The sequence below is a fragment of the Stylophora pistillata genome, chromosome 4 (genome assembly GCF_964205215.1).
Source record: "Stylophora pistillata chromosome 4, jaStyPist1.2, whole genome shotgun sequence".
Lineage (NCBI taxonomy): Eukaryota > Metazoa > Cnidaria > Anthozoa > Scleractinia > Pocilloporidae > Stylophora > Stylophora pistillata.
In genome coordinates this window covers 38360234-38387970 of record NC_142522.1, presented here as the reverse complement: position 1 = coordinate 38387970, position 27737 = coordinate 38360234, and the positions used below count along the sequence as shown (strand labels likewise).

Genomic DNA, 27737 nt, shown 5'->3' with positions numbered 1-27737 from the left:
CAACAAATCATAACAAAAAAAAAATACCACAAGGATCCGACGAGAACTTGACTTAAATATACCGTTCACGTGATCAGTCGCAAGCGTTGCAAAAATAGAAGGGAGCAACTTGCCAGTCATGTACGGTACCTGTTCGTCTGAGAGCATGACGCGAGAATTCTTAGAGCAATCACAGACTGCAACAAGTTTTATAGGCATTTCTCTTAAGTCAAGCTAAGTCTCACACACGGTAAAATTACGTCAAAAAAAAAAAAAAAAAAAAAAGGTTAATGTCCATGTTCACTTACATCTAGGGCTTTGTTTATCTTCTCAACTCTTGCCTTAACGTTGCAGCCAAACTTGTCAATCAGAGTCTGTTTATCAAGATGAACAAAACAATTTCAGAGAAATATGTGCAATCCAACATACATCGCACACTCGTGGCTGTGGTGGTCGTCACCAGAGATACTTTGTATAGAAGGAAAAAAAAATTAAAATATTCTCATTATTCAGCAAGAGTGTTTTTCACCCGCGGGAAAAGACTGGGCCTTGAGAACTGAGAGTTCTGCAAGGGATCTGACACTGATTACTAGTACCAGACCTCGGCAAACCTCTCCTCCTACTCCTCTTAAATCTTCTCGCAGGCGGAGAAACCTGCGTCCTGCTGCGCTAACATAATGAGGGCCTGGTTTACGCCCACTGTACGAGAGCTCAGCAGACTTTGAAGTTTCGAAACGAGGCTAACGGGTCACACAGGTAAAACTTTCAAGTAAAATCGAAGCAAACGGCTACGTTTGGAGGCATTTTTATTCATTTTCTTAAGGATACAGCATGTTCTCGTCATGGTTAGACATTGTATTGCGTACGGGTGCAGTCTATTCAGTGAATCGGCAACTGACGAGATCCACAAGATTAGGATCGAAACCGCGGTCTTGCCAAACACGTTCAACTATCAAACTAGAGGCGAACAAAACGCACATAAAAAACCTCTCAAATAAAGAACTTACAAACGAGCAGATTAATTTACTGGCAAAAGGGCTTAAATTCATTCCAACACCCGCTACAAAACAAAAACAGATCAGACAACAACTATCGTGTGACTTTGATCAGTTCGCAAGGAGAATGCGTCCGATTTACGTATTCCGATGGGAGGACAAAAAAACCCATCCCTGCCACGTTAAATCTACATGGATACCACCAATACAAAAATCAGTAGCCCTTGAAAGCTATTTAGAGGAGGTTAAAAGTGACTTTTCAGAAATAGAAATTACAAAGCCAAAAGATAATTTTCTTCCGGCAGAACGCAAGGCGCTGAGGGCCTTGAAACGTGACTCTGAGTTAAACCTCAAAAAGGCCGACAAAGGAACAACAACCGTAGTCATGAACAAACACGAAAAAAATTTGCCGTTCCTTTCCGAAATGACAGCCATTCTTTCAATCTTCCTTTCGTGATGCTAGGACAATTACCACTAAGAAATTTAACCTTTTCCTCGGCAGAAAAAAACGCAGATTCCAGAGTTATATGGTCAGACATGGAGTGTTTCTGGTGTTTCTCGAGAAACGTTGACCCGATAGCCTCGTCCTGAAACTGTAACTCCGCGCACCCTTTGCATTGCAAACACAAATGCGATAAGGGCTATTGAAAAAGCAAACCAAATATAAACAACCCCAAGTAATGTTAATGAATTCTTGATAAGGACCAACAGTTACATGTACCTTGAGGAACTCCTTGACAAATTCAATTCCTTCCTGCGGGGAAAAAGGAATAAAAAGGTAAATAAAACAGTGCAAGGCTCGCTAAAAGTATACAATAATCTCATTTGTCCCTATAAAGCATCATTGTAAAAGTACCCCACGAACTAGTAAAATATACAATTTCTTTTAAATACCTCAAAATTTTTTTATTATATAATAAGCATAGTACGCATCGTCTGATTGGTCAATTCTATTTCTAAGCGGATACTTTATCAGGTTAGAGAGCCCACACATAACTAGTTTTTGTCATAAAAGTAAAAAAACGCATTTTTTTCCGGGCTCTATAACGTGACAAAGCCGGCCACTTGGGACGTTGTGAGAACACGAGAAAGCTTTCCTCGTGTTTTCCCAACATCCTGCGTGGCTTTATCACGAAATCGAGTCCGGAAAATGGTGTTATGTAGTGATAATATGCAACGTAATTGTTTTACTTTTTCCGTTTTATCGCAAGATAATTATATTAATCAAGAAAAGGGTTCCACGTAAATGTACGGCAGATCCCCTATAGGCATCGGTGTATTTATTACCTTGCTAGGGGGAGATGAAGCTACAGTCTCACAGGCTTGAAGGACAGGCGTGAAGCCATTGTTGTCAACTGCATTTGCCATCTGGTCAAGATTTTCTGGACGGGTCTGAGTACGAATTGATGATTAAGTCAAAATATTCACTGATGCAATTAGAGGCAACAAAAACTACCATAGTCTAAGGCACTAGATATAAAATTAGTAGACAATCGCATCATACTAGTTTTGGTACCTGTGAAAACCCTCTGCGTTGTTAATTTTTACTTTTTCCAAAATAGTAAAACTTCCCAGAATCCTCGGTCAAAACATTCTGAGTGATCTCATCTCATTTTTTCGTTGGTTAGGCTGACTCTACTTATTAGAAACTTTGACTCTCGGCACAAATAGCCAAGATCCGCTTAAACAGTCAAACCTCGATTGCCTGGACTAATAATTTGACCTCGACTTGCTTCTCTGGTCTCATTTTTCAACAGGAATATTAGTAAATTACGTTCGAGATCCGTGACGACTCTTTTTTTTTTTAATCAAACAAAGAAAACGTGATAAAACTCTCGTTGGAATTGAATTTGTTCGACTTTTCGAAGCTGTTGAATATCCTTGGAAGTGTTTAACATAGCTGGAAAGACAAAACAGTGTTGACGCTATTCAACTAATGCAGCTTCAAAGAATGGTGAAATTGGTGACGCGCACACGGTTCAGCATTTTAAGGTTATTTAATTCTTTGAATAACATTGATAGATCTTCTCCTTTTCTCGTGAAATAAACAACTTCTACAGTCTCAATACCTTTCTAAGGATTATCTTCATGTAAGTCCTCAGATCATTCTCGCTGCATATGGAGGCTAACATGTGCAGTATGTTTCTCCCAGTCCTCGTAAGTCCTATGCTGGGATCTGCCTCATGATCCAGAAGCATCGAAAACTGGTCCATATGTGACTGGAATAAATGGAGTGAACTAGCTAAAGACTTTTCATGTCTTGTCAGAGTAAAAAAAGGCATTAAAATGCACACTATACCCTTTCTGAAAAGGGTCACTGGAAATTCCAAGAAAAGGAAGAGGAGAGTAAGAAATTAGTTGAATCCAAATATGAAGTACCCAAAAGATGACGGCAGAGAGAAGGAAGAGGACTCAAACCAATGCGGACGAAAGTGAGGCATTCATTTCTTCTGAACAAACACAGTTAGATTCTCTCAGCGCAGAACAAACCCTCTTTATTCACAGAAAAGAACAAAAGAACAACAGGATTGGCTCGCCACACACAAAATGGTTGGCTGCCTTCATTGCACGTAAAAATGCTCCCATCACCAAGTTACGATTACGGAAATTAATTATTTTTTTAATTTTGGAAATATTCCTATGAACCCAAACCAAAAGACTAACAGAGCAAACAAGGAAAGTAAATGTTGTTTGGCACAACATAATGAAATATGTACCTTTGACAGTGCAACCATAAGGGGTGTCAGACCATCTGATCTGATGCAATTTACTTCTGCACCTCCAGCAATTAATTTCTCCATCATTTCATTGCTTGCTCTCATGACTAATGATTTAAAATGCTTCTGAAGCTGTTCTCGCTGTTCCCAATTGTTTCCAGATAAAGTCTAAGGAAGACAACAGAATAGAAAGAGATCAAAAACAGTTTTTTTCTTCGGTGGGGGGGGGGTTGGGGGCAGGGGCAGGGGCAGAGGGCATAGGCACTCAAGGATCCCAGTAGCTTTGCCCTTAAGCATGAGGCAACTAGGAGGATGACTACTCTCTCCCCCAGTCCATTGCAAGGTTACCTCCCCCATAATTCACCAGGGCCCTGGGATTTTGCCATGACCCATTTATACTCCTGGGTTGAGATAGCCTGGGTTGAGATAGGCACTATGAGTGAAGTTTTTTCCTGTAAGTGACACAAATCAAAACTAAAAAGTTTATACTTTTATATCACTAAATTAAACCTAGTATTTAGAAGTATATTAACTGCTACATGCAATTTGATAAGCTTATTTCTAAATGTTTAATTGAAGTAAGGTTAATAGGCCTTTTGCAGCTAAGCCATCACGTGACCTACTTTTCATGAAATTATGGGCTATAACTTAGCCAAATTCAGAAATGGAAAAAGCGATTCGAAAATAACAAAATGGCCAAGTTTGAGGCCTCCATTATTCAAAAATGGGATTTGATGACACTCTGAGTTTTTTAATAAATAAGAAGGTTTATATGGAAAAAGTTGCTGGAGAGCAAGGCCATGCTCTCCACCAACATTTTCCATACAAATCCTCTAAATTTTCCGAAAGTTCAAACCGCTGTAAAAACAGTGCTCTGTAATTCCCGGGGCCCAAACTTGGTCGTTTTGGTATTTTAGATCTCTGGTATTCTTCAAGTTGTATCCCATAATATATATCTAAAATTGATCACGTGACTCCAGCTGCAAAAGGCCTATTATAGTGAAAAGTTAACTTTTTAATAAACAACAACTTGCACTATCAGCTTAGTGCATGCCAACATGCTCCACAACAAAATTTCAAATGACGTGAGCTCCAAAAACCATACCCTCATTTGTATTATTATAAAAGCTACACTTACAACTGTAGCATCTGGGTACAGCTCTGATAGGTCGATATCATCAGCCTTTTCTGCTTGTAAATGCAGCACTTGGGAACCGTTCACGTTAGTTTTTCCTGCTGAACCATCAGCTCCCAATTCTAACAATGTCTCGATCAGAGGAAAATTATTCTGTAGAAAAAAAAGAAAAACCAAATGTACTCTTTAAGGGCTGGTAAATAAAAGGACTTACATCTTTGGTGAGACTTCTTGTAAACAGTCGGCTGACTGTTGGCCGTTTGTCGGCCAGCTGTTGGTCGCCTGTCAGCCGACTGTTGGTCATCAGTCGACCGTTTGTCAGTTGACTGTCGGCCGTTTGTCGGTCGACTGTCGGCCGTCTGTCGGTCGACTGTTGGCTAACAGTCGGCCGACAGGTTTTTTCGGGTAGCTGTTATTGAATTTTACCCATAACTAACCCTTTCACTCCCAGGGTCAAAACATCAATTCTCTCCACTGTCTCTCACTTAACAGATGAACTGTATGGGGACTGCACACGAACTGGTTGAGCGGAGTCTCGGCGATACAACGTTTAAAATGCATGTTCGATTGAACTTTCAAGCAATGTGATGTGCGATAACTGGCGGCGGTTACGCTACCCTTTAGAGCAGGATTGCCCCAAAACTTAGGGTGGCTTTTCGCTTGCTACACTGGTGGCAGCGGTGTTTAACTGAGTCAAAATCCAAATTCCAGTGGACTCAAGAATGTGACGCAGCATTCAAGCAGTTGCGTGAACGGTTAACAACTTCTCCATAGTTACCGCACCCGAAATTTGATGACTCCTTCAGACTCGACTGTGATGCATCGAAATATGCCATTGGAGTTGTGTTGTCACAGGGGGACTGGAATGAGGAATGCGTGTTTGCTTATGCATGTAAATCTCTTAATGCCTCACAGCAAAACTGGGTGACCTATGACAGAGAGTGGTGGGCAATCGTTTGGAGTATACGCCATTTTCATCCTTATTTGGCGGGTAGACATTTGACAGTGGTGACTGATCACAAGCCCTTAGTTGGCAGCAGAAACATTGATCCAGGAAGTGACCCCACCAGTCGGAGAGCGAGATGGGCTATTGAATTATCTACTTATGACTTTGTCATTGTGCACCGTGATGATTTGGAGCATATGAACGCTGATGCATTGAGCCGTGTACCAGCAGAAACAGTGAACAACGTCCGAGATGACGCGATGGAGGACCTAAGGATCCAACAGCAGGCTGACGTTGACATTTCTCAACTGAGGGGGCGGATTGACCAGGGAAGGAAACCCAGAGCATCTTCTCTGAAGAGCGGAGGACGTGAATTGCGCAAATTGTATGATCAGTATGGCCGTTGCAGTTTGCGGGATGGGGTAGTTTACCGGAGATGGAAGCCTACAAACAAAGTTAAATGGCAGTGGCAAGCAGTCCTTCCAAAGATGATGCGTGAAAATGCCATTTACTCGTTACATGATGAGTCTGGTCACTTTTGTCAGACGAAAACTCTGAACAAGGTGAAAGATCGATATTTCTGGCCAGGAATGTCCACAGACGTGAAAGATTGGTGCACGAAATGTGCGAAGTGTCAACGGAAACGCGATGCAGTGCCGAATGTGAGAGCCCCACTTAAACCTATTATCACGACTAGACCATGTGAGCTCGCCACTATAGACTTGGTAGTATACTCAGTGTCAAGCGATGGGAACAGGTATGCCCTAGTGGTGATTGACAACTTCACAAAATACTTGGAACTGTTTGCGCTTAACGAAGGAACTGCAGCGGCTATTGCGGACAAGCTGGCACACGAGTATATTCCCAGGCTTGGAGCCCCGGAACAGCTTCATAGTGATCAGGGGACAAATTTGAATTCCAAAATAGTGATTGATGTGTGTGACATTCTTCAAACGTGTAAAACACGGACGACACCATTCCACCCGCAGTTGGACGGAGCGACTGAGCGAGTAATTAGAACGGTTAACGTGATGCTCTCCAAAGTGGTGAGTGAGAATCAGAAAGACTGGGACGAGAAACTTCCTGGCGTCATGATGGCCAACAACTCGGCAGTTCACGAGAGCACCGGTTTTACCCCATATTTTCTCGAGCATGGACCAGTTGATCTTGTAGCAACACCAGTTCCGGAACCTGGATACTCGCAGACCGCGTTTGGGAAGAAGTTGAGAACGACATTAGAAAATGCATTTCACTTGGCTCGTGAGAGTTTGGATACTGCCCGCCAAAGACAGAAAGTGGGCTATGACTAAAGGGCTAGAGAGAAAGAATACCGTGTTGGCGACCTGGTGTGGTGGTATGATCGCCCGACAAGAAAGGGGCGATGCCAAAAATTTAACTGTCCGTGGGTGGGGCCTTGGAAAACCGTGAAGCAAGTGGGAGATGTTGCGTACAGGATCCAGTACTGTGGAGCAAAAGCTGTAAGAACCCGCAGAAGAGTAGTACATCACAACCAAATTAAACTGTGCACAATTCCACCGGCCAATGTAGAAGGGAGGCGCAATGAGAAGGATCCACAAGGAAATCAAGATCCAGTTCTGGTAATGCCAAATCTAGTTGTTGTTGATGAATCTCGTGGGGATAGTAGTGGCTGTAGGAGATGATTGAGAGCCTCGACGCAGATACAACGGCTGGACCGTTGGCAGGTACAGTGGGGGAGCCGGAGGTCGAGGATCATGAAAATCCAGGAGCAGAGGACGAAACAGAGGAGGCGGCAAGTTCGGACTCTGTTGGATGACTCCCGGAGACTGCAGATGGAAATGGTACCACCGGAAGTCGCGTCCAACGGATAACGCAGAGTGGTGGACAGTCGCGAATGCGACAATGTCCTGACTTTGAATATTATTGATTGATTAGTTTTTTTAAAGAGAAACTGTAGTCCAGCATTAGGAGGGGGGGGGGGGGAAGAGTGTGACAAATGAATCGTAGGCGGACTGGACACGAACTGGTCGAGCGGAGTTTCGGCGATAAAACGTTTAAAATGCATGTTCGATTAAGGTGGCTTTTCGCTTGCTACGCATATTCCACTTAATTTTTGCTTCGGAAATTTGGTGCTAATTAATTCAAATAGAAACTTGCACAAACCTGGAGGACAGCAACCATAATCGGTGTTTGACCTTCTTTGTTGAGAGCATTTAAGTCTGCTCCAGCTGATACAAAGAGCTTGGCAAGCTTACATGACACATCAGCAAGATTTGTCTTCAGCAGTGGAGGTTTGGAATATCTCAGTTCTCTATCCTGTTGAGTAAAATACACAAAAGTTGAAAAGCGTTGGTCAAATTTGGTAATTAACATAGTAATCAACTCATTCTACTTGTTACTCTACAGTGTGGTGATTAATACAGTATTTTAATAGTGAACATATACTGTGCCACTATTTTGAGCCATAGAGAAAAAACTCATAGCATTAATGAACAATTTCCCTTGATGATAATCAAGAACAAACTGCTAAAGAATCATACTCACCCAAGGTTGACTGTGAAAAATGGAGCTAGCAGCCAAATAATGAAGCTGTATAAATAAGAGTAAAAGAGATCATTTTTAGTTCCTATCACGTTTACAAATGAGAACACAATGCTGGCGCACTGAAACACTTAAGAAACCTACTGGTGTGCACTGTTCAATATCTGCTTTGTTGACATCAGCTCCTTTCTTCTCCACCAGAAATGTAACCATCTGCAATAAGGTCTCGTTTAGAGTTGAGCAGCTGAGCTTTTGACAGAGTAATGTTCGTCCACAGTCATCGGGAAAATTTACATCGACATTTTCTAGACTGAGAAGATAATCAGCACAAGGGATTTGATCCTTCATGAGTGCTATGGCCAAAGGAGTGACCTGAAAAAAAAAATTCACAAGATATTAGAGAAAAATTTCTGGACACTATGAGGTGCAGGGATTGAAAAGAAAGTTATACTCATGTTAATCTGGAAGCTGCAAAGTACAAGTACATGCCTTCCACTGGTTGGCTGCATTTGGATCCCCTCCTGCTTGTATCAGCATCTTTAAGCAATGTAGCCAGCCATAAGCTGCTGCATAGTGTACTGGAGTATTTCCAGATGTGTCTACAGCACACGGATCAACACCAAGCCTCAGGAGATATGCTGCAATAGGGGAGTGGCCATTCTTTGCAGCATACATAAGGGGTGTCTTCTTCCACTTCCCTGTTTTAAATAATTATAAATCTGTCTATTGATGACATCAAAATATGAACCATCATCTCATTGTTGATGAATTTCTCACCCAAACTGGGGCACAATTTTCACACAAAATGGGAGTAGAAAGAACTGTTTTCCCAATTTAAAAGTTTGAGTACTGTTTCTATCTAAAAGGCTCTGGAGAGAGGATTGGGTGAGGTCATACTCAAATGTACACCATACAGTGCATGCAACCACAGTGTAGACTGCTCTACTACTGTCTATCACTGGACTATGAAAACAACTTCATTGTTTGAAATCAAAGCCATTGTCATGTTTTGCTACCTCTTTTATCAGGAGAAGCTTTTAGCTTAATGAGTTCTTTTACAACATCTAGATGCCCTCTAGCAGCAGCCAGCATCAATGGCGACATGTTTCCTCTTGCCGAGCCAGTCTGAAGGTCAACATTACCACCTGCAGCAACAAGCAGCTTGATGATGCCCTGTATCATTATGTAAAAATTAATGCCTTAGTTAATTTACTCAATGATGAAACATTATAATACCTCTGATGGGCTGACTTGCCGTAACACTGACCAGTAAGCACTAAGGAGTGACCTCAGTTGCCAGAAGCACTTACCAAATGCCCATTTTTAGCGGCATAGTGGATTGCAGCCATACTGGGTTTGTTCTTAATATCAATTGCAATCCTGGGTGTTGAGACTTCTCTAGATTCATCATCATCATCATCATCATCATCATCATCATCATCACCATCATCCTGATTGTCACTTGCTAGAAGCTCTTTGACATTCTCCTCTCGTCCATGTTTACAAGCAATCATTAAAGGTGTCATACCTCTTGGTCCAGGATCATTTGGATCAGCCCCTCTAGAAGATTTTTTAAAAAAAAATTTTTTGAACTTGGTAGATGTTTTACTATGATCTAACATTTAACATGAAAGATGGCTGAAAACATCCACCACAAGGTAATATATATATATATATTTTAATTTAGTCAATAAAAAGACTACCAGTATGTTTTTTAAGAAGGTCCCTGATACTCTATGAACATCCATGCGTAATTCACATCACAGTCCACCAAAACTGATGGTAATGACCTCACATAATCCTTTGATCTCTAAGAATGACTAACATCTAATTTCTTCTTACAATATCACTCCCAAATCACACATTAAGATCACAGGAAAAAAAAAAGAAATGATTATCTGACTGAAAGAAGCTCTGACTTATTTGTTAAAAAAAATTCTCCATGGGTCAACCCCATAGGAGGTATATAGTCAGAAAAGTATGAATAATTATGCAAACAAATGTTAGAGTGTACAGAGTTAATTAACAATTATTCCACAAGCGCGCATTGGATATGAGATGATAGATAGCCAATGAGGCGCATAGCGCCGAGTTGGCTATAATCATCTCATATCCAACAAGCGCGGGTGGAATAATTGTTTTATTTAAAAAAAGGCCCCCAAGATATTAGGTTAATATTCTCGACTTTATTTTGAAGGAAGAAACCAGATGTTACGATGTACAGATATTAGATTATGGTATATTGGCTTATATACCATAATGGCTAAGCCAATACAAAGTCTTGAATTGCATTATCCAATGATCCAGTTTTTAATAATTAACGTTATTACCTTCCTAATAACACCTTCAGAGGACCAGGACCTTCACATGCTGCTGCATAATGCACTGGTTTGAAGCCATCTTTGTCAGGAACACTGTACTCTGGTACTGAGTTTAACAAAGCTTTGAGGTACTCTCCATTTGGATTAATGCAGGCTGCATGAATTGGCAAGATCTGAAAAAATAGACAGTGTAACCTTTAACCTTCTTCAAAAAAATATTGGTCCTGGCCAACAATTATTAACCAAAATCAAATACTTTTATTAATGATGATCCTTGATATAACAACTTTACTATTGTGTCTTCTCTTGTGAACTCCCAGATCTAGAAGTGATTAACTTGTAAATTCTCTCCACAATAAACATACATTATCCAGCAAACAGGTAATGAGAATACTCATAGTTACCAGGTAGAAGTTGTTTTGTTGATCTAACACTAATTTCTCATAACTAATGCACAAGGACATGTGTATCAGCTGGAAGGGAGTATAGAAAAATCAGATCTTGGGTGTTAAAAGGTTAAGATGTACTTACAACTTTATTTTCCGTGGGCTTTTTCTTTACAGACTGGCTTCTAAACTTGGACAACTCTTGATTATCATTCAAAAGAACCTGAGAGAAAACAATGTTTGATGCCATGATTTCAACTGCATGAGTTAATTAAATAACAACTTATATCAAATTAAGATGTTATTAGGAATAACTCTCTTTGTCTCAAAAAAAAAACATTTCCATTTTACAGATACTAGCCATCCAGACTAAAATGTTAAAAATGAGTGTGTCATGCTGTTAAGTATGTGGATGGCTAGTATCTGTAAAATGGAAATGTTTTTTTTTTGAGACAAAGAAACTAACTCTCTTCTGCACTGAATTAACTGAAAACTACATTCATCTTAACCAATCAGAATTGAGAAATTTTTTCATGTATATTATTATTATAATAATTTATATTACATTTCTATTGTGCAAACATCATTATAACATACGCTGTAACTTGTAAATCCATGTAATCAAATTCAATAGCGCGAGTGTGCTTCAATTTTCCATTGTGCACGCTGTTGACATCAGCAAACAAAATTAATGCCTCACGAAAAAATTTTTTTCTCGCAAGTGAATTCAGCATTTTTCATTAAAAAAACGGGAAAAACTTCCACAAGAAAGTTAAACTAGACATGGCAACAAGCGAACAAGCCGATGAAGATCTGCCTACTTTTTCTCTGGGAATTGATTTTTTAACTCCCGATAAAGAACCCAGAGAAAGGGAAAACAAAACAATCACCGGTTTCATGTTGTTTCGGAACTCTAACTTCATTTCCACGCATGAATGCACCTGTCAGTTTTTGACCAATCTGAGACAAGATCATTGAAGCATGATGAAATACTTTTCCAAAACAAAATAAACAATGCATTGAAGCACAGGAGAGGGAATTTCTGCCCTTTATACATAAACTACAGTGTTGAAAATGTTATAAAACAATTGGTTCATACATCAGCTGGGCGTTCATGGAGATATGAAGCACTTGGGAAGTTTGGAGAGCACTCAAGAAGCTAGAGTTGCTCTCGACTACACCTCAAGCAACTCTTACACATCTTTCATGCTCTCCAAACTTCCTGCATGCCCCATTATCTCGATGAACACACCCTGATGAATGAACCAATTGTTAAATATAAAAATTCTCATTTGTGCTTTACAATATGGTAATACATCTATTTACAAGTTAAAAATACTATAATTTATATAAATGAAAGATACTTTAAATGAAAATTACAATAATACAGAAAATAAATTGATAATCAAGTCTAAAAATTACAATGAGTGATTTCAACTTTCATACTAAGAATGGCTCCTTAAATAAGTGAGTCTTTAGTTTCTTTTTAAATTAATAAAAGATTGACACAATTTTTTTCAATTTTTGAGCCAATGCGTTTCATATAAAACAATTACTAAATTAAAATCAAATAAGTAAGCACTTGCTTGATAACAGATGATTATCAAAAGTGACATCTTACCTCTTTATGCAAAAAGTTGAAACCAAATCCAAATTTGTCCACACCCTTATCAACAAAATAGCCTGCAACTTTTCTGTTTCCACTCCTGATGGCAATCCAGACACAGTCAATACCTTCCTTGATTATGAAATTCAGATAACAAAAGAAGTGTCATTTATTATAATTGTTGCTTCTTGATCAATGTACTACTTAATACTTTCACTTTAAAACACCCCACCTCCAGATACATGTAGCTTTTTCCTCCAGCTGAGACAATTTTTGAGTTCCAGCTTAATTTTCATTGAATAATATTAATATACCATTGAAGCAGAGATGCCAACCTTTAAAGATCTAAAATCGAGAGATTTTTCTCTAGTGTATTATACCTGTTCTGCCTCATGGAGGGTTGTTTTTTCCAATGAACACATTTCACTTATAAGCACTTTAACCGTCTCCAGTGGAACTTCTTTTTTGAAGCAGAAGTTAAAAAGTTCAGACAGATCGTGGCCCCTTTTCCTAAATTTAGTCTCATCCTGTAAAAAGTAAAATTATTTTATAGATCAATTGAATTGATCGATCAAAGGAAAACTAGTGAAGAATTGGATAGTGTAGCTGATGGAAAATACTTGCACTTGTCAACGTAATCTACATCAAGACTGTATTTTTCAGTCTTTTTTCTTTTATTCTACAACATGTTCCTGACAAGAATATGCTGGCCAAAGTAGAGGTGTAAAAGTAATATTCAGCTGTCCTAATTGACCAAGTATGGCATTTGCATGTCTCTCAAAATTTTGCTTCACAAACAAATGTAACTTACTTCAAGAAAAGCATTGTTGCCTTGTCTGGATCCTCTGCTGGAATGTAGATCCCTTACTGCATGACCAAAGGTGTAAAAGTTGTATCTGTGCAAGATTAGATTAAATGTAACTTGCAGAATTATAAACTACTGTGAGCTGAAAAACACACTGAGGACACATTCCTTGAAGCTATAGGTAACACCAAAATGTTTCCAACTTACGTTCCAGTATCCATGCGGTTCAAAGACACTGTAGGTTTGTTTTTGCGTGGCACATATGACTCTGTTGTAGCTAGACTTTTCAAATCTGTCAGCAAGAGTTTCAATGCCTCATGGTTTTGGTTTAAAAGTGCATAATGTATTGCACCCAACTGAACTTCGGGACTTCTTGGCCAATGAACCTGCCAGAAACAAAAAAAAAATTTAAATAAATAAACCATGGCCACATCATTCATTAGAAATAATGTGTAGTATGTAAAAATGTTCATTCTTTTAGATATGACTGTACATACTGAGTAAACATTTTCTCGGTCATCAATAACTTCTTTCAACATCTTCATGTCATTCAGCAAGACCGCTCTGGTTGCCCATTTGACAGGCATCAGGGAAATATCATCTCTACAAATGAAACAACAATCACAGTGAGACTGGATTTAATGAGATTACTGTAAATAGACAATGGGGGTATTACATAATTATTAATTATTATTAATTATATAAAAAAAAAAGCTGTTCATACTCCTGGTACTTACCAGTTATGAGGTGAAACTTTCATGTTTGTACTCACCTGGTACTTTAGTTTACACCATACAGTTAACAACACTAAATGTACATGCTATTCAAATTAACCAATCATTAATTATCAATGCATTCATAACTAATAATTGAATCAATGTCAGTGGTGAGCAACTGCACACCCACCCCTCCCCTAACTCAACATTAACCCTACCTTGTTATCAGTTGACTGCTGTTTGCATAGGAGAAGGGTAGGTGTGCAGTTGCTCACATTCAGACATCATTCCTTCTTGTCTTCAGGGAGAAGAACCTCATATCACTGTGCCTTGAGAGAATTTATGTACACGAGCAAAAGACAGTTAAGAAAATTCTTATCAACAAACCTTGTTTCAAATGTTGGATCTTTCTCAAGCAGTTCAATATCTTCATTAGGAATCAAAACTCCAGCACGCCTTGGTTTTTCTTTTTTCTCTGCAACATCTTTCTTCTTCTTTTCCTTCTTTGGCTTAGACTGGGCAGATTTCCTTTTCTTCCCTGGACTCTTTTTGGGTGTGGGTGCGGTCTTTTTCTGCCCTCTCCTCCCTTTCTTTGGAGGGGTAGGGGTTGAGGCAGCCTTGGACCCCCGCCGAGTCCTTTTTGCAGGAGGTTCATCCTCATCTGGCTCATCTTCTTCCTCATCAACTGCATCTTCCTCACCACTCACAGATTCTACATTATAACCACATAAACTATTCATAACCCGAGAATATCTAGCATTCTGTAATGAAAATAACTAGAAGCTTCCTCCCCCCCTTCTTGAGCATGCCACTCTGGCATTTGCCTTTAAGTTAGCAATATCTATTCAGTGTGTGTTGTGAAGGATTGCTGCATCAGCTTTCATTCAAGCGTAATTATTGTTTCATTTTTATTATTATTATGTTTTATAGCACCTTCTTCAGGCATGTCCTCTTCTCCATGTTCAGCAGCCAGAGATTCTCTCAACAGTTTCTTGGTTTGTTTTATGTGCTGCTTGGAGACTGCAAACTTTTCTGGTTCAAACTCTGACATTGCCACACGAGTGATAACTGAATCCATATGACATACATCGTCAAAAGAAACCTGCAAATTAGATTCCACAAATAAATCCAGTGACTGTGCAGTAAAGTATAGTTAAATCTATCTAGAGAAAAATCACACAATGAGTCTTCTTCAACTTTACACGTCACCCAAATTTTGGTCAAAAACTCAGCAGAAAGTTTCTTTACATACAAAAAATCTAGCCACAATAAAATGAAACAAATGATGTTTTAACCTGGTCATGATCATTATACAGTACAGGACTGTCGTCTAGCAGTGCCCGGTGGCCCCTGGCACCTTACTTTTGCTCTTGGGCAACTTGGGAATCTTTTATTTTTTATAAAAAGTATATGATGGGCACCCTGGATTGCACAGTTTGAGAGCACTGGGCTCCCTTCACTTTTTGTTAGAGCACAGCCTTGCAGTATATGTAAAGAAATTATCCTTAGAACTGAACTTTAATTTAAGAAATTGTAGTAAAAGAAGAGGCCACTTTGCCTGACCTTTCCCAACATGCAGCTTTATAATAGCTGTATTCAAAATCTGTTTGTTGAACTCTATTCCATCACAATCATAACTTGTTGGATGAAAGCTTTTTTTTTAGGTTTTATTGAATAATGCCAATTTTAAAAGCCCGCTGATTAAAGATTCTGACCGAAAATTGACGAAACCGAGAAAAAAACAAACAAACTTCCGAGCTATTTAAAACCTCATCAACGAAAGTGGGTGTGTCAGAGTCACGCAATACTAAATGGTCACACCACACAAAGCTGTAAACTTTGGGTATTTAAACTTCGTGTGCTTGGCATCTTTTGCAGAAAATTGTGAGAATTTTCCAATCACTGTCCGTTTAAACGATACGCACTTATATTCACCAACTGGTAAAGCACGCTTCGTGATACAAATCGAGGTAAGTTCATTAATTTTGATGAGAAATCAGTAATTGGCGTCACCTTCCTTAATGTCAGTTTCAGGATGAACACTATAATCAAAACATTCGCAAACTTCTCTCAAAAAATCACGAAAACATTTCTCCAGTCTCACCTCGTACACATTGTCATCCACTCTATTGAACCACGCAACGTTGAAGTTCGACGCGCTCTCAGGAACATCTTCTAGCACGCGGCAAACGTAGAAATCATTGTCCTCTCCTCGAACGGTTAGAAAGTCACCCGCATAAAACTCAAACTCCTCTGTCAGATCAATCATCGGCAGAGCTTTTCCTCTTTTCCGTATTGACATTAACCGGCGGGAGAGACGAATAGGAGGGTCCTCTTCAGCCGCACGTGCTTGTCCTTCGCGGACAAACATGGAAAAGGTTTTCTTGTTCAAAGGCGGTGAAAAGGAAACTGCAAGCGGCTCATTTTCGTCCTCACTGGAAACTGGAACATCCGTATCACCTCCGTCCTCGTCTACGTCGCCTTTATTCTCGGGTAAAACTTCGTCGTCCTCTATGTTTGATTCACCAGGCGCAGGAATATCTTCGGTCTCTCGCGCGTCATCTAGCTCTTCAGTACCCTGATCGATCTCAGACGGCGGACGACTTGTAGATTCACAAGTTTCCCTTTCTTGCTCAACCAGGATGGCTAGAGAAGATTGCCGTTTCAGTAGACGATTTCGTAGAGACATTTTAAGCCTTCTCTACTGTCTTTAAACAACAACTTCAACTGTATAAAAATCACAATTTAAACAAGGGCAAACCGAGCAGCTATATATGGGTGAGCTGACCAAGACTGATTCCTTCGTTCAGTGCTGTTCTATTTTTATAACAAATCTAGCGAAGAAAAATCTGTTGTCAGCTGTTTTTGGACAGTAAACAAAAAAGCGTGGGTTGAAGTCCCGGGCAAGCCTGATCCCCCAAATTAAAGGTGCAAAGAGAGTTTTCCGCTTTCCTTTTGATTGCCCAGCACGCAAGCAACTCAGAAGCCCTGGTTCTAGCTTTTTGGTTGCCGTGACACCATCAGCTGACAAAAGAAGTGTCACGACAGGACTAAGTAACGCTATTTACACAGGACGTATTTGTCACTCTAATCGCATTTTTCTTTCCTTATAAGCTGTGTTGAAAAAATCTATATATCTTAAATACAGATAATTAACCTTTTAGCAAGGGCATTTCATCTTTTTCCTTTCCTTATTTCTCAGTTCGCTTTGGGCTGTTTGTGACAACAACCAACCACGCCTCCCTGAAGATTGGATGAGCAGCAATTTGCAAGGAACTATGGGTGTGACGATATAGCACAATGGCGGAAGGGGGCAGCATCTTCTCCAAAATAATTCGGAGAGAGATTCCGTCCGAATTTCTCCACGAAGATGATCAGGTAATAGTAATAATAATTGTTATAATTTAGATCCAGGGCACAAATTTAAGTTTAAAAAAACGTGCGAATAAGTGATTATTTGAGGCCACTGTTAAAAAGAGAATTCTTTGACTCCGCCACGTTCCGCAACATATTGATTTTTTTAATTAAATATTGTTAGTTTAGGTACGATGCTGTAGTTACTCTAATAATAGAACTGTTTTAGAAGATACATTATAACCAAGAATAGACATGTCTGAGGAACAGAGTCGAGGAACGATCCATCTCGAAAGAAATTCGCACGTGAACTACAATGCATGAAAAGTTGATCAAAGTGAAAGTGAATTCCGCAATGAGGTTACACTCTTCAAATCTTGAATTTTCCTGGCAGTGTTCAAGAAGCTACATAAGGGTTATTAGCCTAAGCTTTTTTTAAATTTTTTTTTAAGCTTTAGTCGTCGTTTTCCACATACCAAGTTGATTTTTTTTTTTGCTGTAATCAGCTGTACGTCGCTCTTCATAGTCTTTGCATTCCCAAACAAATGATTATATATTTAACCCTTTAACTACCAGAGGCGATTAAAACATAACATCTCTCTGTAATATCCATACATTATCCAGAAAATAGGTAATAAGAATACTCAAACTTATCAGATCGAGGTTATCTTTATCCAACACTAAAATGTGTTCAGCTAGATGGGAGAATTAATGTTCAGTCAGATCTTGGAAGGTAAAGGGTTAATGGATCATGCAGCTGAAAGTCAAAAATATGCAGTGCTTTCAATAAGACCTGGGACCCGCTGGAACTCTGGCAGGTATTCTGATGTGAGTCGCCAGGTATATTTCACTGTGCTCAAGTCACAGTCGCCACGCTCAAGCTGCACTCAAGTCACTCTCCAGCGGGTGCTGTACCAAGGTAACCACCTATTTCAAATCTTATTGAAAGCACTGAATATGACTTAGCTTCTTTGTGTTTTTGATACATTATTATGCCTTTTTTTTTTTCATTAATGATAATTTTTCTATTTTCATTTACTTTTGTGTTGTTATTAGTGTGTTGCTATTAAGGACATCAATCCTCAGGCACCTGTGCACTTCCTTGTAATTCCAAAGAAGCCAATACCTCAACTGTCTAAAGTAGAAGACTCTGATGAACAGGTAAGACAAGGAACAATCTGGCTTAATGGCCATCCATCTTATAATACAATCCTCCAAGCTGACCTGTTTTCGTCCCAGCGGAGAATTGTTGGTCCTGCAGAAATCTGTCAGTGACATTTTTATCACTGAAAGTTGACTCTTTTAAATTCTGAGTGCGATACATGTTTGCCTCAATATTACATTTAAATCAATTCATGATTTCATTTTCATTATAACTTTTTAATCTTCTGAATTTCTTGTAGTTGCTTGGCCATCTCCTGGTGGTTGCCAAAAAAGTTGCAGCTGAACAGAATTTGGCCAAAGGCTTTCGTGTTGTAATCAATGATGGGAAAGATGGAGGTCAAGAGGTCTTTCACATTCACATCCATGTTTTGGGTGGACGCCAGATGAAATGGCCCCCAGGCTAGTCCAGGTTACTAATTTTACACCTTTTTTAAATCATAAGGTCTGCAGGCAAAGTGGCCCCTGTTGGTTTCTACTTTCTACTTTCTTTAACCAATTGTAATTAATAATAATTCCCCCCCATCCCCCCAAGAATGGGATGCCGTTCTATCAATACCTTTATCATTTTTTGGCATATATAACTTGTCCAGCTTTCTCAAACCAAAATGAATTTCTCTTTAATCTGCTCAATACTTTTACTGTTACCAGTAGTTATTTTATATTCAGTAACTCACCATCTGGGTTTCCCCTCCCCCCTGCCAACTTAATTGTCACAGGGCATTACAGGATCCTTTAGATCTCTTAGGTCTAGCTTTTGTCTTTCTTCAGCAAAGTTTCATTTCATTGTTAAACCTATCTTTGAAGTGAATTTATCAATGAAAGTAACTAAGAAATGTCTTTCTTTTCCTAATTTTATATCATTTATTTGGTCATTTTCCTCATTCTTTATTAATTATTACTGCTAGTCAATAATTTTATCAAACTCTTAGGAAAGCCATCATTAAAAATGAAATTAGAAAAAATGTTATTCCAAAAGGAGTGCAAAGTAGCCTTCAGGGCCACGTTGTTCAAAGGTGGGTTAAGGCATTACCTAATGTTAGTGAGAAATTTGATTTCATGTCTAAAAGCTTTAAAAGAAAATTCAGTTTGAATCTTTTTGCCTGCAGTTTAATGATTCAGTTGGATGTAAAAAGAATAGGGAAAATTTTCCTAAAAAAGCCTTTGAGCAGAGTAATAAAGAAACCTGAATTAAAATTTAACCATGGTTGAGTGCTAATCAGCCTTTGCACAACTGGGCCCAGATCTTTGGAGTACAGAGGTTAATAGCTTATAAGTACCCAGTTTCCTGGCTTCCATGGCTGTTGCTCAGGGATATGGGCATGAACTAATATGGAGTAGTGCACATGAACAAGGAATCATTAGTAGAAAGGAATGGAAAGGGCTTTGTCCTTATGCTTGCTGAGTGTAATATGCTTCAGATACCACAGTTTGTGTATATGGCCAACAAGAGACTTCATATTTACTAATGAGTCAGTTTTTACAGTGGGCAGGCCAAAATAGAATGACTTCAAATTCTACTAAATGTAAAGAGCTTATTATGTATAAAAAAAGGTCACACTGCTTAGGCCTACAAAAGTATTTTTGGCATACCTCAGACTAGTACATTAACCATTCTAGGCCTCAAATTTCAGCCGAACTGCAAATTCAGTACTCAGCTAAAAGAAAAGTTAGGTAAAGCTAATAAATGTTTATACGTTTTCTGAGATGCCTCTGCAAAAAAGGTTGTAGCCAAGTAGAAGTCGATGTTTTATTTAATTCCATTGTCCTACCTAATATTACTTATGCTCTATCTGTGAATGGGGCGTCTGAGTCAGAGCTAACTATAGCCCAGCAGTTTTTAGATCGTTGTTTTAAACTTAGTTACATATCTAAGAAATTAGTGATAGGTGACTTACTTAATGTGCAAGATCACAAAATTTGTAGCAAGGTTTCTACTATCCTTAGCCACCCTCTTAGAGCCTACTTCCCTTAAACCAAGATTATGAGATATAATTTAAGAATTAAATCCCCTGTAATGCCCGCCATTCGTACGAACCATTTTAAGAATACATTTTTTAATAGAATTGTTTTTAAGTACAATGTAGCTTTGTAAAAGTGTACTTCTTGTATTTGATTTTTGTATTTGTCTCTACGTATATATTTATCTTATTTAGAGATACACCTAAGCTCATTTACACCCTTTTTTAATGTAACATAAGATATGTAATTTTATCTTTTGAACAATAAAGACACTATTATTATTATTATTATTATTATTATTATTATTATTGTTATTATTATTATTATTTACTTGGCATGTTTACATGTTATTTTGATGGACTTCCTGATGAAAAGTTATTTTACAATTGCAGATGAGGTTGCCTGCCCCAGACTATGAGCCGAGGGTCTGTAAATCATTAATTTCCATAATTAAGTGAAGTCTTAAGGCAATGGAATCAAGTGGTCTAGAACAGTTTCTGCAAATCCCCTGTTTTGGTGGCAAGAAATAAATGTATTTGTGCACAACCCTCGCAGTAAAGCGCACTATTTAAGCAATAGTGAAGTTCAGACTTGAAAAAATTCAGGCCTCTATGGGATTCGAACCACTGACCTCTGCGATACTAGTGCAGTTCTGCTGCACTAGTACTGCAGTTCAGATATATGAATTTCATATATTCGTTGTCAAGAAATAAATGATTGTACTTTCTTGCTTAAATGCCAGACCCATATTAAAATGCTGGCCTTGCAAAAAAACACTGGTTTAAAACTGAAGATTTTTAAGTAAAGGCTAAGTGTGTTTAATTAAGATAATACGATATGTTTAATCCACATGAAATGGATACCAGTTCATTTCTGGTGCCTCTCAGCTTTTTATTAGTTGTCTTTCTGTCAGTTTACCCATTTGAACACTTTGGTGTGGACTGGGTGGGACTATCACCCAGACCTCTTTGGTGTGGATTGGGTAGGGCTAGTACCCAGACCTCTCGATCCAGCATGTAGCCCGTTAACTACCCCTATCATATCTCCCATTTTACTTATTCCAGGTGTTAAATCAATGCTGGAATCCTTGATCATTAGAATCCTTGCCGTTTTCTTGGGAAAACGATGTATTAGTTTAATTTTCTTCCTTTTCTCTTTAGTCTTAGATAGCACTAGCAACCAACGACTCCTGACGAAGTAGAACATAGGCTGAGAGGGTTTTTGCAAGTTACAAGACTTTTGTGAGAGACTGGTTCAAAATTTTTTCATTTGTATTGTCCCTCAAATAAAAACGGCAAGAAAATAAACTAAAATTTTGCCATAACCTTCGGAAACCGTCTTGTTGATTTCTTAAAACATTAGGGACTTTAAGAAACCGCGACGGCGACGCCAAGGAAGATTTCGATTAAAAAATTAATTTCTACTCTTGGTCAGGATTTAAAAAATGGCTGCGGGAGCTTACTGTCTCATACAGCGCCACAGCTCAACTTCAGTATGGCGTATAAAGTAGCCGTTGAGTTCCAAATGGGAATTAACATAATTTGCCGTCGCGGTTCCGGTTCGCAGGCGACGCAAATTTTGGCGATTTCACGTTGTTGTTTTGCATAGGACGGCTAAGAAATGTACAAAGTTTCAGAACGCACGTGCTGAGCTATTGTTCTGCCAATTAGAACTCTTGTTTTTCTACGTCCTTGTTGCCGTCGCCGTCGTGGTTTCTTTAGGTCCCTATTTTATTTGGAAGGATGGAGTGGTCTCCAAATGGCGCACGAGTGTCCTACGGAGAGATACCACTCCAGATAGATAGCCCAGCAAGTAGTAACTTACAAGAGTGAATGCTGAGGCCAGAAACAAGACTAAGAAGATAAAAAAGTGATTTTAAGCCAAAATCAATGTCACTTAATCAGGTAGCCATTAAGATTTCAGAATGTTGGTTAAACATTGGAAAAAGCAGTGAACCTTCATTTCCTGCATCAAACCTTACCGTTGTACAAACCATTCCGCACTGAGGGAAAAGTTCTGTAAGGTCAACAAAGGATTGGTGGTTTCGGGCTCGATTACTTGATCACCAGCCGCCGTTCGGGGAATGAACCTGTACGCGCACCCTACACCTCCCCCCCACTCCACTCTCTCCGACGCTCTTTTAATTTACAGTGTATGAGGTAGGCGTTACTTGGAAAAAAAAGTAAAATAAAATAAATAGCACGCGATGACCCCGTAAGGTACTTTGGGTAGTTTCCAGGGTGGAGGGAGGTTTCTCCAGAGAGGTGGCCTGGTGAGGAGCAACATACCAGAATGACCAAACCAATGGCGGATGTAGGGGAAGGGAACGCCCCCTCCCCTTATTTTTGAGTAAAAACAAAAACGCGGAGGGAAGAAAAGTCGGCAGCTAAACACACACAAGCTAAAAGCTTCCCCTCCCCCCCCTCCTCCTTAGCCCAAGGTCTAAATGGTCATCGTGCGTGGACTGCAATTTAAGGAGTTACAGAAAAGAAACCTGGAAAAAAAATCAGACTTCGACGGGATTCGAACCCGTGACTCCCCACCTAGATACTAGTAGTGCGCTACTACCGACTGAACAATGAAGCCACTCTCTGGAGCGAGGCGGATTGTAGGATATTCATATTTCCCGTAAAGGGGAATCTGATCGCAACCTAGACTGAGTAACGCAAGAAGTAGAACCGATAGGGAAAACGTAAGGGATTATAGTCTACTTGTAAAAGCACCGAGATTCCCGCATTTCACCCATACTAGATAATTCGTTTGAACTTTCAAAGAACTTTGAATAGTTGATCAAAAACATGATTCCCTGAACCAACGATCGTTTATTTAGTTTAACAGAACCAAAGTTAAAAGTTGTGTTAAATCTCATTCCTGTGTTAAAAAGGGAAAAGAAAACATACACACACATACACGTACCCATAAACGACACTACTCTTTGGGTTAATTTGGAACTTTTCATTGTTGATGGGGAATTATACATATCCCCGATCTAAGACATTTTCTATAGAACCTACCACCTAATTGAATCCATCTATCATCCATTGTATATCGATGAAACAGACCAAAACTAACAGTAAAACATGAACTAGTTGTTAGATTGGGACATAAGTAATGGAACAGGACTGAATGGAGTCCGATTCGGTCGGTAATCAAGCGGGTGATGAACAAAACCTGTTAATTACGAGTACGAATAGAGACAGAATTGGACGAAACGAACTTCCTGAATCCAGTTATTCAAATCTATGGCAAAATTTGAGAAACAAACTAGCCTTTAGTTAGACGTTATAACCCTGTGAACATGGTGCCTAGTAAAATTGGAAAACAATCGTTGACTGACACCAATGTCCAAGTTCTCAGTGTGCCTATCTATATCGAACTTACGGCGAGGCTCAGTTCAAAAGTCAAAAGATCAACTATACTCAGAGAAAAATATAGAACAAATATTCCTAGTTAAAAGTGAATAGAACAATTCCATGTCCTGACATCATTAAAGATTTAAACGTAGACAACATCATGTTCCAGTAGTTTATCAATATTTACAATAATATAGTGTGAACAACTTTGACGGTGTTGCCCTTTTCCTATATTTTTTTTTCTGCTTTTCTCAAACGAAAAGAAGTTGGTTCGCCAATTTTCATTCTGATGTAAGGTTAAACAAATCTGGTAATTTTTTTGGAATTCTGTCGCAAATCGAACCCACGAAATGATAGCATACACAGCGAGGCCGGTTAGGTGTTGGCAGGCTAAAAGGGCACACTTCTTTCTAGAAAAATTAGCAAGTTAATATTCCCATACATATTTTCGGGAGTTTGCTGCTGATTACAACCTAGCTCTAAAAATTAATTGAAGCGGATACCTTTTTGGCTTTATTTGAAACAGAAATGAGTAGAGGCAAATGACGAAATTTCGTGCGCTTAATTGCCGAGGTGGTCCAACGTTTGGATTTCATGACGTAGAAAGAATACAAATCCTACCAACTCTCAAAAGTTTTAACTGAAACAAGTTAATTAACGTCTTTCAAGTTTCCAGTATTACGGAAAACTATTTGTTGAAAAAAGAGGCATTGGTTCTTAATTTTTTAATCATATCTCAAGCGACATTCAAATGGACAGCAGAGAAAGTTGCCTTGTGATAGTGACACAAAAAAGAACAAAACAAAACAAAACAAAATTGTGATCTGCTCCTTTCCGTGACAAATAGCACAACAGAAGTACGGAAGGCGTTGAATAGGATATTGAACAAATCACGATTTATAGATATTCATTTTTGTCGCGTGTCACGGCAAAAAGTGCTTGCATTCTTTTCTGACAGCAAAATTTCTGTCCGGAATGAGACAAAAGTAGTCTTCCAACTGAAATCTGTGGATATGTCAAACATTTTTAGCCACTCATTATCTTATCAACAGAAGAACACTTTTACCCAAAGCGTTAAAAGTTGTATATTTATCAACTTTTTAGAATACAGCAAATTCTTCAGCTCAGACATGCAATATGGTCTTAACTCCAGATGAAATAATGTTCAATCAATATTCCTGACAAGTAAAACGATTTGTTTCCGAGCAAGATCAATCTTACTTAACACAGTGATTTGCATCGTGGCCTATTTCTAAACAATATAACATGTTACAAGCGAATGAATTTGATTTCTCAAAAACGCATAACTTTTTCGTTACTCTTTTTTTCCCTTTTTATTTTCTTTTATTAGTCGTTTTGCAAAAGGAGGACATTACGGAGTGTATTAAAGGTCTCATACCATTGATTCGTTGCTGATGAATTGGTAGTAAAGATCGCGAACTTCGTCAGGTGTGTTAGCAAAAATAGAGAAGTTCGACTTGCAACCGTTTTCGTCGTCAGCGGCATTCAAAACTACGATGAGTCCCTTTCCTCTAGCGTTGATTACGTTTGCTTTCGCAATGACTTCTCTTGGTAACAGCTCGTGCTTGTGGTAAGAAAAAATTGCTGAATGCTTCCGACCGAAATCCATGGCCATGTACCTGGCTAGCAACAAATGAGTCGTGTCGTCGCCGATTCTTGGGTTCAAATCGACCAAGTACTTTCCCTGATCAGTGATAATAACTTCAAACGTGACCAGGCCAAAGTAGCCACGCTTTTGGAGGTAGTTCTTAATCGGAACGGTAAATTCTTCGTAGACGAGCTTCTCATATTCGTCGTGTTTGTTCCAGTCCACTACCGCACCGGTCCAGCCATAGCCTTCAAATCCACCTACTGTGGTTCCCACCCAGTATAAATCACCTGATTTGTGCAGGTAAAACTGAAAGCTTGGCACTTCTTTGATACGAGGGATGACCTCTTGATACAATACGTCCCCATCCCAACCACAATCTTCTCTGATGTTCCTCAAAGTAGCGGCCAGTTCAAGCTGGTTCTTTACAAGCCTATTTCCCCGCCCTCCGCTGCTCATATCAATTTTCAGCAAGCAGGGAAAAGTTAGGTGATTTTCATCCATGTGTCTCGGAGTGGGTGCCTTGATATCCTGCAGGGAACTCTTGAGTTGAAGTTCGTACAGAATGTCCGGATGTATAAAGTGTTTGTCTTCAGGGATGGCTTCTAGCGCGGCTCTTGTCACGATCGGAACGTCATCTTGTAATCCTTCATCCGGCGATTTTACGATCGCGGTAGGATAAGCGGGGAGCCATAGTTTCCAGTGCTGCTTCAAAAATAATTCGGGTCCGCGCTCCATCAAGACCGGAATTTCATTGCCGGCAGCAGCAAGGTGATAACAGGGCGATACAAGCCGGCGAAATGTTGATGAAGATGTTGGATAGTCGAAAATTCTGTATTTGATCGAGTTGAAGAATCTGTATTCTTCTATATAAGAAGACGGTTTCTGTGGAAGAAAATAGGCCTCTTTCAGGTCTTTCTTTATCAGACTTCCAATTGTGATCGCGTTTATCGACGAAGACATCGCTTTACGTTGTGTTGCTTGTCTGAAGGTGTCGAAGGCTTCTGGAGGAACAGGTCTGCCGAATACTCTTAATGAATAATGAAGGAAATCGTGAGTATATAAGTAAAGCATTAAGATTATAGACAAATATTGATGTAGTTGAAAGTCCAGTAGCATGCACTTAATATAAGTGATCGCGTGCATGGGAAAATAAACTAAAACTTAATAAGTTTTAACGTAATATATGTTTATATTCTTTATCTATCGTATTTTAGCCTTTGAGAGACTTGACGTCGCTGTTTTATGTTAGGAACCGCGGACTCGTTCAGGAATATTTTTTCTGCTATTCATCAAGGTTGTCCTAGCCCGAGGAGCAAGTGGACTTCGCACAGTCACATGTGTGTATAAGCTTGGCTTGGACTGTCTAGTAGTAAAAGCTTTTATACGCACGTTTTTTAACAACGACACCATTCATCCACTGAAGAGAAGATTGAAGAGATTGCCAATTTTAAAAAAACTTGCAAAACATATTTTTATCAATGAATCGAAACCTGATATAATGCTCCCCAAATCCCCAATTATAATTATAGCCATTGTTGTTAAGAACGATATTTTGATATTTTACATATTTTACAAGGCAGGACAGAATATTCATTTAATTTTCGTTATGTTTAAATGCTATGTGCCGTATTTATCAACAATTACAATTATAAACTAGCTGTTCTCTGCAGTAAGAAATCCAGTTGCGTCAGTTTGCAGCACAATAAAAGTTTGTTTGTTGTTTTTTTATATATATTTGCAAAATGGGTTCTTTTCTCGGCTTCCTAAAAAGTAAATCTAAGGGGAACTGGAAGTGCAATATAATATGAGTAGGACCATGACAAAGTAGAATATTGATAAAAATCGGTGAGAGTTCAGGAAAGATCTCTTTGATCAATATGGTTATGACGTCATGACTGTGCATGTGAATCACAATAGCGTGGTGGCTTTTACGGCTTACGGTTAAAACGGTAGCCATTTAATAACGGCTAACGGTTACTAGTTCTATTGTTGTCCTAAGAAATTTCATCTACGTTAAACTGGTGGTTAAAATTTTTCAATTTTAATGTGCAACGGCTAATTTCTTTGGCCAATGGAGCTCTCGTGACTAGTAAAAAAATTTTAAAGTACATGATGTCCTCTTGATGAGTAAGAAAAAAAATTCGATGCTAACATCAAGCAATCGAGATT

At 39.0% G+C, this 27737-nt stretch overlaps 3 protein-coding genes and 1 pseudogene across 3 annotated transcripts in view; 2 read left to right on the top strand and 2 right to left on the bottom strand.

Annotated features, from left to right (window-relative positions):
- LOC111325384 (poly [ADP-ribose] polymerase tankyrase) overlaps positions 1–17105 on the bottom strand; it is a 38137-nt gene extending 21032 nt beyond the window's left edge. The window contains exons 1-22 of the mRNA XM_022929197.2: positions 16231–17105; positions 15060–15228; positions 14514–14838; positions 13908–14013; positions 13618–13796; positions 13417–13501; positions 12986–13132; positions 12621–12737; positions 11145–11222; positions 10623–10786; positions 9603–9852; positions 9309–9465; positions 8782–8990; positions 8437–8664; positions 8296–8340; positions 7915–8067; positions 4830–4979; positions 3692–3859; positions 3044–3193; positions 2262–2366; positions 1696–1728; positions 288–353 (exon numbers count right to left, since the gene is read on the bottom strand). Coding sequence (XP_022784932.1) covers positions 288–353; positions 1696–1728; positions 2262–2366; positions 3044–3193; positions 3692–3859; positions 4830–4979; positions 7915–8067; positions 8296–8340; positions 8437–8664; positions 8782–8990; positions 9309–9465; positions 9603–9852; positions 10623–10786; positions 11145–11222; positions 12621–12737; positions 12986–13132; positions 13417–13501; positions 13618–13796; positions 13908–14013; positions 14514–14838; positions 15060–15228; positions 16231–16815 — 3669 coding nt within the window. The 5' untranslated portion in view covers positions 16816–17105. The remainder of the gene's footprint in view (positions 1–287; positions 354–1695; positions 1729–2261; positions 2367–3043; positions 3194–3691; positions 3860–4829; positions 4980–7914; positions 8068–8295; positions 8341–8436; positions 8665–8781; positions 8991–9308; positions 9466–9602; positions 9853–10622; positions 10787–11144; positions 11223–12620; positions 12738–12985; positions 13133–13416; positions 13502–13617; positions 13797–13907; positions 14014–14513; positions 14839–15059; positions 15229–16230) is intronic.
- A 301-nt stretch (positions 17106–17406) lies between these two features.
- On the top strand, positions 17407–21927 carry LOC111325385 (adenosine 5'-monophosphoramidase HINT1). Its single transcript, XM_022929199.2, has 5 exons — positions 17407–17504; positions 18537–18641; positions 18884–19053; positions 20996–21028; positions 21764–21927. The coding sequence occupies exons 1-3, from the start codon at positions 17427–17429 to the stop codon at positions 19046–19048; spliced, it is 348 nt and encodes a 115-aa protein (XP_022784934.1). The 5' UTR covers positions 17407–17426; the 3' UTR covers positions 19049–19053; positions 20996–21028; positions 21764–21927.
- On the top strand, positions 19060–20890 carry LOC148733633 (uncharacterized; annotated as a pseudogene).
- A 1478-nt stretch (positions 21928–23405) lies between the features above and the next one.
- LOC111325324 (uncharacterized) lies at positions 23406–26611 on the bottom strand. The gene has a single exon (XM_022929132.2). It carries the CDS (start codon positions 26526–26528, stop codon positions 25350–25352), a length of 1179 nt encoding a protein of 392 aa, XP_022784867.1. The 5' UTR covers positions 26529–26611; the 3' UTR covers positions 23406–25349.
- Positions 26612–27737: the final 1126 nt, after the last annotated feature.